The sequence below is a fragment of the Podarcis vaucheri genome, assembly GCF_965113315.1.
Source record: "Podarcis vaucheri genome assembly, chromosome: 1".
Classification (NCBI taxonomy): domain Eukaryota; kingdom Metazoa; phylum Chordata; class Lepidosauria; order Squamata; family Lacertidae; genus Podarcis; species Podarcis vaucheri.
Genome location: NC_138759.1, coordinates 129,726,628 through 129,738,799, shown reverse-complemented (window position 1 = coordinate 129,738,799; position 12,172 = coordinate 129,726,628). Strand labels below are relative to the sequence as shown.

At 45.3% G+C, this 12,172-nt stretch overlaps 1 protein-coding gene across 8 annotated transcripts in view; it reads right to left on the bottom strand.

Moving 5' to 3' along the window:
* Positions 1 to 12,172, bottom strand: part of ANKRD44 (ankyrin repeat domain 44) — a 218,599-nt gene that overhangs the window by 145,250 nt on the left and 61,177 nt on the right. For all 8 annotated transcript variants that reach the window (XR_014221467.1, XR_014221468.1, XR_014221469.1 and 5 more), the window contains exons 2-3: positions 12,027 to 12,110; positions 4,691 to 4,769 (exon numbers count right to left, since the gene is read on the bottom strand). Coding sequence is in view for 2 of the 8 variants with exons in the window: in XM_082229572.1 (XP_082085698.1) it covers positions 4,691 to 4,769; positions 12,027 to 12,110 (163 nt within the window). In the remaining 6 variants the exon portion in view is untranslated. The remainder of the gene's footprint in view (positions 1 to 4,690; positions 4,770 to 12,026; positions 12,111 to 12,172) is intronic.

The following is a 12,172-nucleotide window of genomic DNA, read 5'->3' as shown; positions in this document are numbered from 1 at the left end:
TCGACCCAGAGAAATCTCACCCCCAACATTCTGAATCCTTCGGGGGGGGGGATGGGGGAATGGTCACAGTGTGGCAGGGATCCAGTGTTGTAAGTGCCAGTTCACAAACCACATGAAGATGCGACTAACTGCCCCCTTTTTCTGTCTGTCCTGGATTTCTGTTTGCTTCTACAGTGGTGCCCCGCAAGACGAATGCCTCGCAAGACGAAAAACTCGCTAGACGAAAGGGTTTTGCGGTTTTTGAGCTGCTTCGCAAGACGAATTTCCCTATGGGCTTGCTTCGCAAGACGAAAACGTCTTGCAAGTTTGTTTCCTTTTTCTTAACACCGTTAATACAGTTGCAACTTGACTTCGAGGAGCAACTCATAGAACGTGGTGTGGTAGCCTTTTCTGAGGTTTTTGGTGATTTTTGAAGCTTTTCCAAAACTTTTCCGACACCGTGCTTCGCAAGACGAAAAATTCGCTAGACGAAAAAACTCGCGGAACGAATTGATTTCGTCTTGCGAGGCACCACTGTACTTAAAGGGTCAAATGAGAACCTTCCCCAGCAGGCTCACAGTTGAGTTGGCTACCCTTTGTAAGGGCATGGTGCGGCCCTCACTTGATCCACCCCCCTCCCGCCAAAGGAAACGACAAATCAAGCCAAGAATAAGTATCCTGCTGTATACTTCGGGCCAGCCATTGGGAGAACCAGACAATATGAGCTAGTCATGTTCTTTAATATTCCCATTGCATTTCTGACAGTAAAGAAAGCAGGCTGGGGGGGGGATATATTGCAAGAGGCAAGCAAATAAAAGTTACAACTAATAATAGTTTTTCAGAAGTCTACTCTGATTTGCCTGCATATTTTAAAAGTTTCAGTAAATTATTATATTTGGTTATTATTTAACAGCTGTAATTTATTTGCTTCCAGACTTTTGCGGGTGTTTGTGTTGGTAGGATCTGACATGTGTCTTATGAGATGTTTCTGTTTTCGAATATTGCCGTAATTTAAACAATAACTATAACGTAGGTGTGTGACTCTCTGACATTCAAGATCAGTCTTCTGCTTATAATTTTGAGCATTTGATCTTATGTTACTAGGAATAACGGACGACAACACATACATTTGCCTATGTGTGTGTCGAAATCCTTTAAAGAACACAACACATCCTGGGTGCTCCACCAATTTCATAGTTGCTGTATTCTATTCTAACGTTTCTCAAAATTTATGTTTCTGTCACTTCATGCCCTTCCAGTCCATTTTTGCAGCTAGGCTCATTGATGAAGTAGCAACAGCTGGAATATATTTTTTTTATAAAGCAGATAGAGATTGTCTTTAAGCTTTGCAGATAATCCCACTGTAATTGTATCATGAAAAATACTGTTTAAAAATTAAAGCTTTCAAGAAACAGGAAATGTTGTACATTGCCAAAGACACTACACATTTAAACATGTTTTATGAAGTCTAACAGCATATGTTTAAGACCATCACTAATTGTCAAAGGGCTTTCTCACATGTCCTTGATTTCTGTACAAAGGATTTGACAGGGAGGGGAAATAATTGTTTCTAACACCTTCAGTAAAGAAAACATGGCCCTTGTGTTGTATTTCTGCATTGCACATCTGATCCACACAGTTTGTACTGGTACAATAGCTGCCGGCTTCACTGTCTCCAACGCTTAGATGTGGTCATCCACATCTTCAAATCCAAGCCATGGTGGTACAGACAGTGTGAGACAAACAAGTCCATGCTAATACATGCATCATGTCCATATGAAAGAAGACCCCATGTCAGATGTAGCATTGCCACCAGTGTTTCAAATTACCACCAAGGCTTCAAAGGGTCTGAAGTTAAAAGTTGCCTTGCTGAACTGCACTCTACGCCCTGTGTCCAGGGATGCCTGGTGGCATTAGGAGCAGTACAAGTTGGTGTGGCTTGGCCAAAACACTATTGCAAGCCAATTCAGAAGGCTTGGCAGGCCTCATTAGGCCTGAGGGCTGCAGGATTCTCACACCGAACTAAAGGATCTCAAACAGGGGTCTGCAACCTTTAAGACAAAAAGAGCCACTTGGACCCGTTTCCGAAGGGGGGAAAAAAACTGGGAGCCGGAAAACTCGTCATTATAAAAATAACTTTTTTGTCACTTTTTTATTATTTCTTTGTTTGACCCCTCAGAATTACTCCTCTTCATAGAAATTAACGTTAAATTAACAAGTTACCTTTTTGTGTGCGTGTGTTCTTCACTCCCCTTCAAAACAGTGGCCAGCGTACATGCCCCCTTTCAATGCAGTGACCAGCGTACATGCCCCTTACAATGTAGCGGGCGGGCGGGCGGGAAGGTGACGTCGGGACGGTGCGTGACTAACGCACGCACTGCCCCCATGCGACGTCACAGCCAGTACAGCGCCCGCCACAGTGGGGAGTGTCGGGGCGCACAATGCGCCTCCTCCCCTCGCTAGTATCCGCCCCTGAGCCACGGCAAAGGTGTAAAAGAGCCACATGCGGCTCCGGAGCCGCGGGTTGCAGACCCCTGATCTCAAATAAAGATTGTGTAGCCCAGGCAGGACAAGACCTTCGTAGGTAACAAGCAAAGAGAGGAGGAGGAAAGGGCTGACTCAGCAAAATGAGGAGGAGGGCCTCCAGACTTACCACATTTTGCAATAGCCAAGATAATACACATTACCACCCAGTGGCGTAGCGTGGGTTCTCAGCACCCGGGGCAAGGCAAGTAATTTGCGCCCCCTAACCCGTGGATTTTAGCACTCGAGTCTCTTCCGCGCCCCCCCCCCAGATGTTGCGCCAGGTGCGGCAGGCCCCTCATGCTACACCACTGCTCCCACCACAAGTCTTCAGGAAAGCCATCCGAAGCCTGGCGGCAGGAGGAGGTCTCTCCACCCCACCGCCAGGCTTCGGAGCAGCCATCCGAAGGCTGGCGCGGGGAGAAGGTCTCTCCGCCCCACTGCCAGGCTTCGGAGCGGCCATCCGAAGGCTGGCGCAGGGAGAAGGTCTCTCCGCCCCACCGCCAGGCTTCGGAGCGGCCATCCGAAGGCTGGCGCGGGGAGAAGGTCTCTCCGCCCCACCGCCAGGCTTCGGAGCAGCCTTCCGAAGGCTGGTGCGGGGAGAAGGTCTCTCCGCCCCACCGCCAGGCTTCGGAGCAGCCTTGCGAAGGCTGGCGGCGGGAGGAGGTCTCTCCGCCCCACCGCCAGCCTTCGGAGGAGGTCCGAGGACAGTGGGGTTCCTGCTTCCTCGAGGAGGGCCAGCCAAACGCGCCCCCCCCCAAATGTTGCGCCCGGTGCGGCCGGCACCCCTGGCACCCCCCACGCTACGCCACTGTTACCAACTAAAGAGGTGGTACATAAGAACAGTAACTTCAGAGTCCAACATTACTTGTACCACTGCTCAGAACAAAGACTTTGCACCAACTCTGGGTTTTCCAACAACCTATTCTAGCCATTAGATACAAACAATGTTTCCACCAGGTCCATCAAAGCTGTACTGTATGCAGTCTGCACTCTGGGTCACAGATGAAGGGGAATATTGGTGGCACAGGTAGAACTGTACAGCAGTTCACTTTCCTTTTTGAGATGTGTGATCCATACCCTGCAACGCTCCTCAAGTGAAGTAGGGTCATTTTCATCTGAGGAATGTTGGGAGGGTATGGCGGCCAACTATCACCCCATCGCTATCCAAAATGTATCCACATCATTCAGAAAATCACCTTGAGCAAGGTAACAAATCCCAAACAATACAAGCATGCATATTTCTACCGACTGCTGCATACTGAAGGCACATCCAAAGCTCAACAACCCAGTTTGAAGGAGCAAGATCTCAACACGTGATCATGAAGACTGTCATCATGGTGCATACATCGAGATTTATTTATTTTCTAAATATGGTGCTCTTACCTCTGGTGCAAGCCATGGTCAGGTCAATATCACAGTTCCAATAGGCCTCCCTCCCTTTTAAAAAACAGAATCATAGGAATGGAGAATGCCTCCATTCCACCCCCTGAAAAACACAAACCTCAGTTTTGTCCATTGGGGGAGCAGGTTACTTAAGGCTGGTAACATTTGCTCTTCAGGTCTTGTGTACTTCCCAGAGAATGTTCTTTTTTAAAATTATTTTAAAAACAAATTTTCTCTTTTAAAAAAGATGCATGTACACAGGTAGAGGAACACCAAAATCGGGAAAGGCTAGTGAAGAGAAGGGGAGAAGGGGAGAAGTCTGTTTGCCCCTTCTTGGGTGGGTGACTTTGCGGGCAGGCCCCCAGGCCTCCTCTGTGAACTGGCCGATTGCAGGCCGGATCGTCCTCCTGCCGCCAAATTGGCCAATGGCAGCAGGAATTAAAAGGTGTTCCCCAGGGCGCAGGACCAACTGGCCAATGGTGGTGCTTGGCCTCACACGCCCAGAGTAGGGATAATTTCCCAGCCTGCTGGGCCCTCCGGCCTTTGTCTCTCGCCAAGAAATGACTGAGGGGAACAAAAGAACCTCAGTCTGAATATCAAACTCCACCTACTTGTGTGGACAGTGACCAGGAGATGGGCAATGAATATTATGACTTATGGGACTATCACAGCTGATGGGACAAAGTGCCGAACATGCACACAGAAAACTCAGATCTGAATGACCCGTTTGTGATATGCAGCCGACATCTACATGCACCCATAGCCATTTCACTTTCCTAATGGTGACACAGGAACTACGTACCTGACAAGATTAGAAGCTCAATTATCTCTGCATCCCCCAGGAAAGCAGCAACGTGAAGAGGGGTCCTCTTCTCGGTGTCCTAAAAAGCAAAAGAGACAGAATTACTAACCAAAGGCCTACAGGCTGCCGTTGTAGGTGTGTGGGCTGCAGCCACTGAGGGAGACAGTCAAGGCCACTCCTGGGAAGCTCCCTCAATGCAGTTCAAGATACAGTGGTGCCCCGCAAGACGAATGCCTCGCAAGACGGAAAACTCGCTAGACGAAAGAGTTTTCCGTTTTGTTTTTTTTATTTTTTTTTTATAATCATATTTATTAAAGTTTCCAATAATAACAGAATAGAAAAGATAAAAAAGATAAAGAAAAGAAAGAAAAAGAGAGACTAGCTTAGACCCTTCTTTTCATAACCTTCTTTCTGGGACTTCCTCCTTCCCGTCCCGACTGTATTCCCCTTTCCCTAAGTTGGTTCCACAAGTTCTCATCCCCAAATTTAAGCCTAATATATTTTACTCATAAACCAATTTAAATTTACACAATCTTAACATCACTCCTCGTCTTATAATAAAACAAAATTTTCCCCCAAGATCAGCTCTCATTCCTTCCACGAGTTCCCCCTTTCTAAAAAAGAAAAAAACGAAAACATATAAGATCAAAGTTATAAAGAATATAAGATAGAATATATAGAAAAGTTCAAAAAATTGGTTACAAAGCCTTTGGATTCTAAGGTTCCCCCTCCCTTCCCCGGTTTTGATTCCCCATGTCCATTTGTCTGTATGTTGTCGGCCTGGAGATCTTAAGTCCACAGCCAAATTTTCTCAGTCCATCTTGCCGGTTTCTTCAGATTTGGTTGTTTTAATAATATTTAACTTCATAAATCCAGTCTAATAGAGGCCTTTAATTTTCCTTAATCTTTTGTTGCTCCTCCCGTTGTTCTTTCCGTGTCGTATTTAGTCATTTACTCTTTTGCTTCTTGTTTTCTCCGGTTTCTGTCTTGTTCAGCTGTCAAAACATTCTTGTTTCAAAACTTAGTGACTCTACAGAGGTTTGTTATTCAGGGACAAAGACTTACGTCCAGTTCCTTTCTTGCTTCAATAGAAGATTCTATTGTATTATGGTCACCTCTGTAGACAAAATAATATTTCAGTTCTGCAGCTTTCCCAAGAGATAAGACCTATGCACATCCCAGAGTAGTTTTCCACATACGACACTTGTAATGTCCCGAAACCCCTCTAGGGGGATTGCAATAACTTTGTATCCTCTAATCCAAAAGTCAATTTGTTGTTTCTTTTTCCCCGACAGTTTATATCCATATTTATGTCAAATTGTAGCAAAATTAACCAGCAAAGAAAAACTTGTAGCAAAGTCCTCTTTATATTTTCCAGCTTTGATAGCTCCTTTGGCAGCTGTCAAATTCTCCATCTCTCTTCGCCAGGCTCTCCGAATCGCCCCGGTTCCCGGGGGGGGGGTTGTCTTTTTCCTCTCACCCTCGACTCTTCTCCTCCAGCACAGTTCTTATAGTTCACATCGTGGAGTTAATAATTTTTGTCGTCAATAAACTTCTGAATCGATCTTGGTTTCTCAGTCCTTGTTTTAGCATGTTTACAATCAGGGAGGGGACTGACTTCCTTTTTGGATCCCCTCCCGCTCGTGCCAAATCCGGAAAAAAATTTCTTTTTTCCTCCTTTTATGCCCGGTTACCCAATTACTCACGGGTTGTTGTTAATTGTCCGAATTTTCTTTGGAAGAAGCCAGCGCTCTCCGCCGGATGGCATGCGGCTGCGCCCGGCAGGGGAAGCGGAGGACTCAAAGCACCACGCCACTCCCCGGCGCCCGATCCGTAGCCTTTAAAAAGGCTCCTTCACAAGCCGGGAGGGCGATAGCGGTGCCAGCCGAGTCACCATGTCCACGGGATCCGTTCCCGTGGTTTTTGAGGGTCCCCGCGTCGCCGGCGCGGTAGGACCCAACCCCTGCCGAGCCGACTCCCTCCGGAGCTCGGAGGGAGTCCGCCATTCGGCGATGGCGCTAACCCGGAAGTCGAAAGAGTTTTCCGTTTTGGAGGTGCTTCGCAAAACGAATCTCCTATGGGCTTGCTTCGCAAGACGACAATGTCTTGCGAGTTCCTGCTTTTTTTCGCCTCCCCCCCCTTTTCTAAGCCGCTAAGCCGCTTATCAGCTGATCCGATCAGCAGATAAGCCGCTAAAAGCAGCTAAAAGCCGCTAATAGCGCTAAGCCGCTTATCAGCTGATCCGATCAGCAGATAAGCCGCTAAAACTGCTAATAGCGCTAATAGCGCTAAGCCGCTTATCAGCTGATCCGGTCAGCAGATAAACCGCTAAAAGCTGCTAATAGCGCTAAGCCGCTTATCAGCTGATCCGGTCAGCAGATAAGCCGCTAAAAGCTGCTAATAGCACTAATAGCGCTAAGCCGCTTATCTGCTGATCTGATCAGCAGATGAGCCGCTAAAAGCCTCTAAAAGCTGCTAATAGGGCTAATAGCGCTAATCCTTCAATGGGCTTGCTTCGCAAGACGAAAAAAACTGCTAGACGAAGAGAATCACAGAACAGATTCTTTTCGTCTTGCGAGGCACCACTGTAAAGGGATTGCCAGCAGACAGTCATCAAACTTTGTTTTGCTTCACCCTCTACTGCTTCCGGTCAGGGCGCCCCAAGTGTGAAGATGGGGCAATTGCTGCCGCCTACAGAGTTGGCTCTGGGACTTGAGGGGGTAGGGGTCTTTATGTTAGGCACACAAAACAGAGATTTCTATCATGCCACTTCTGAACTCCTTCGATCCTCCATGCAGTGTGAATATGGCAGCATTCTTGGGACAGCATTGGGTCTTTTGTAAAGATGGGCAAATTTGTCAATTGGGGTTTCAGTTTCTCATTTTCCAACCTTATGCACGTTTCCACACCAGTTGCCATTTTTTCTAAGGCCTCATGGAAATTCATTTCTCATACCATACACATTTTTGTATGCAATTTTGCTTAATACACAAGTGTTTGCAATGCAATTTTCCTAATATAATGCATTTGTTTATATATTTTTTTTACCTCATTTTCCTTTCACATTAACTTTGGCTGATATCAAATCCAGACCTGCTCTTTTTGGGCCTCTTGCACTTTTGCAGATGGGAGAACAGATTTGTTAGCAATATTTTGCTCACAATACAGCCTTTTCACTTTATGACTTAAAACTGTAGAAGTCAGAGATCCAATGGGGGGGGGCATTTTTTTATAGGCTTTTTACATTTTGTAATTCAGGTTGCCCCCTGACCAACTTTTGATTAGTCACACCAGATTGGTTCCCTTCTGACCACTTATGAAAGCGGGATCTACATTGAAGGAAACGAGAGTAAGATGTGTGGGATATACAGCAGTGATATTTAAATTTATCATGAATACTGTATTTCCCTATGAGTAAAGGAGACTTCGCTTCCATATCCATGAAACTCCTAGCATTCATCCACACCGGGTCTCGTTTTTTAAGTAGCAATGATCAGCATTAGCTAGAGCACAAAATTTCAAGCGTTTGCCAAAAGGTTTCTGCAATTATCTGCATCTCACTCTCCACCCGTATTCCACCTAGACATAATGATAATTATGGTAGCAGAATGGTAATTATGAAGGGAAAGGCAGCAAGCAGAAGAGAAATAACCGCTTATGAAGCAGTGCGCAAGTAGACATGATTTCTGGATAAACCTTTGTTGCTGTTGATGTAGGCAAGGTTCTACAGCATGGTGCCTTTGTGACAATGGTATTAGCTCCAGGGTTTGGGGAGGCAAGATGGGCAAGATGTCCTCAAACAGATACCTCCCTAAGTGAGCCCAGCTCCTCCTTGCTGTTGTCTGTTTGGGAGCTTCGGGAGAGGGCAAAATGAGTGGAAGTTGCTGCTCCTTCTTGTTCCTTCTACTGTGAACTCACTTGGAGGAGACAGGTGTGCAGGCAGCAACAGTATGGAGAAGGAACGACAGAGCCAGGGGCCCCGAAGGGTTGGCAGTGGGTCCCCTGCTGAGGTGTGGGCTTTAGCTGGCGCCCAACAATACCCACACCTGATGCCAACCCTGCCGTGCAAGGAGAAAGGCTCTCCTGAAAGCAGTTGGTGGCTACAACAAGCAGCAGGAGATATTGATGTCTAGGTCTGCCACACTGTCTTGCTCTCGCTATTAATTTCGTGCAAAAATTATAAAGGACAACCAACAAGTAAGATCCTGCTAGATCAGCCCAAAGTCCAATCTAGTCCATGGCCAAGCAGTCAATGGTTTGTTTCATAAACTCAGTTCTGTGCATGCACGTTTACTCTGAGGGTTGCAAAACTTCAGGCATTCAGTAGCCACCAGAACCCAAAGAAGTTAAGTCTGGCAGCTGGGAAGCTGCTTTCCCCCTTCTCTAGAATACCTCACAATCTCCAAAATAGTGCAAACATTTTCCTTCCAGCATAAGAAGGTGATTCCACCAGATAAATGACCCCCCCACACACATACAAAAAGGTCTAAAACAACAGAAGGAAGGACTGCACATGTTGTTAGTGTAAGTAGAGCCATGTTTCAAGTATACAGTCCTTTAAAAAACGAACAAAAAAGGCCTGTCCAGGACAATAGATACCATTAAACAAGGCTAAATATATAGTTGTTGAAGGAAGAGGCAGGATTAATTTATCTCTTGGCCTCGCTGAACTTTTTCATTGTTCTGTCTCAAGACTGATGCATCACAATGACTATTTTTCTTGCTGACAATAAACAGTAGTGAAAAGCAGTTCATGAAAAACAGCATTTGTACACTTTCTTCTTCTGAAAGGTAGGCAAGTCTTTGATTAGCCCTGCGCCTAACTGTCTAATTGTTTAATTAGAACAGTAATATGTGCAAAGACGATCAGTCCTGCCATTGTTTCAAGCAAGGTGTCAACAAACCAAGAGAATTTCCAAAATGGAGATTTCTCGATGTCGTTTTTAAAATTAGCTGTAGAACGAGAAACTCTAAGGTTACTAGCTAAATGGCTACTTCATTATTTTCATTTTTCCAGTCATGGCTGGGGAAAATAAACCTAAAGCTGGCACAATCCACAAAACTATATTGAGGTGGCAATTTTCAGGGCACAGCCAACAACAAAAATAATTTTGTGATGACGAGTTGGGAACTAATCACAAGAATGCTCCAGCACATGAATTGCGTTTTAGTGGTTGGCTTCCATCAAAATGGCTCAAACTCACCACCTTTCATACATTGTTCTGCATGCCAAAGAGCGACACTGCCAGTTTGACACATCCAAGAAACTGAATGAGCAGCCACTACATGCACACAAAATACCTAATGTGTTCTCTCAAAAACACAAAATGTTTTTTTGAACTTGCATACACTCTGCACCTTTAAAGCACATTTCTCCCCACAAAAAATTCAGGGCACTGTAGTTTGATATAAAGGGCTGGTGAGAATTGTAACTCTGTGAGGGGGAGACTAAAGCGCCAGAATTCTTTGAGGGAAATAATTTGTTTTAAAGCTATGGTGCACATGCAGTCTATGTCAGACTGGGAAAACAACAGATCAGAAAATTGGGTCTGTGATACTGATAAAGAAGGTTAATGTAGCCATGAAGCATTGGTTCTTTAAGATATAGGACGAGATGTGGTTTAATTAGGCTAGCTGGCAGTCTTCACAAAGTCAGGGAGTCTATTTAGCTGGCTCCCTGAACTATCCACAATATTTAGGTTGGGCACAAGACAATAATGCTCTACAAAACTCGATAACAGGAATTCAAAACTTCCTTGTAGCTGTGGGCAGTGGGCCAGTGAAGCCACATGCAGGAACAGTGTGTTTACAACGACGAGTGGACAGATAAGAAATCAGCAATGACATAAACGAAAAACCAGCATCTCATTTCTACTCAGTAAGAAAAATGGAGCAATCGCCGTCTTAACTGTATGAACGAAACAAGTGGTTTTCCAAACCCCAACAAGTATGTCGCCGAAGGAGAAGTCTGTTTTATGTCCACATACGGTAATATTTTTAACCCATGCAAGCAGATTAGGGAGAATAACAAAGAATTATGTTCCAATTTCCCCAAGGCAGTCATGCACATTAAGCAGCAAACATGACAATGGCCACTCTAAAGAACCAAAACGACACACCACAATTATATTGTAGTTTTAAACCGTACAACAGTTCTTCATCAGTTAAAGGAACAGCAGCCTTTTCTCACATGGCTTGAAATGACAAAGTTTTATTCTGTGGTGGCCTGGCTGCCAGGAACTTGGGAACCTCACCGTGGAATTTAAACAACTGGATCGTCCCACTCACCTGTCTGATCCAGGAGAAAAGCTCCCCAACCCTGCTTTGTGCAGAAAATTCCTCACAGAGAGGAAAGCAGAAAACCAGTAAAAACAGATCACAGGTGACAGTCAGAGCCAGACACATGAAAATGGACGAAAATGATCATCTCATCTTCCACTCACACTTTCTAACAGGGCTGTTGCTAGACTTGGAATTTGAAAATCATGACTTAAAAAATAATAATTAGACAATTGCATTTTTCAGCTGCTGGTTAAGTACAACAACTAAGTCTCTCTCTCTGGCCAACACCAGTAGGAGAATTTCATACCACTTGGGATTATTCCTTAGGCAAGCCACTCCTACATAAATCTCTCCACTTAAAAAAAAGCAGGGAAGGAAGAATTGCCACAGCTTGTCTTTGGCATCTGTCTGTCTCAAGAGACAATGGAGTCTGCCTTTGGGGGTGAAGTCAAACTGTTGCACTGCCAGCACCGAAGTGACTTTTCAAAGTGTGCAAGCCCGGGCAGTGTGTATGGAGGTCCTGGCCTGCCCAGACAACAAGACCCCCACCCCACCCCGCTCGGCCTTGCTGGTGCGGTCCAAAGGAAAGCACAGCAATACGCTTAACAGCAGCTTGGCTAAAGGAGGCATACAAGATGTCATCCAAACATCTTAGGGACTCCACTCCGAATTTGTGTAGAATTTACTCTTTAGCCTTTTCTTCTCCTAAAGATGTCCCACAAGGCAGAAGAGGATGAGGATCAGAGTTTTCCTTCTCCTAGATAAGCTACCTTCTCAGATTGACGAGCCTCATCTGCCCCTCACTTCTCTCTGCAGCACGTGCAGAAACCACCTGCTTGACTGTTGGTCCCATTAGCTATTAAGGTATAAACGTGATCCCAAGTGTACTTTATTGGGGACGCGGCCCAAATCTTGAGAATAGGCCTCTAGACTTTGGGTAGAGGAAGGACAAAGTTCCTCTGCACCTCAAAACAAAATATGAATCAGCATTTCTGCTGGTCAAATCTCGTAAGACGAGGTTTTTTTGGTGGGGGGATTAGACACAGTCACTTACCAGAGCATTGACATCTTCTGTTTTGTAGATCAACATACGTATCTCATCAGGATCACCATTGAAAATTGCTTGGACCAGCGGGGGCTAGAAGAGACAAAAAATAAGAGAAGGGGGAATGATTTAATGTCAAACCCATTACATGCTCC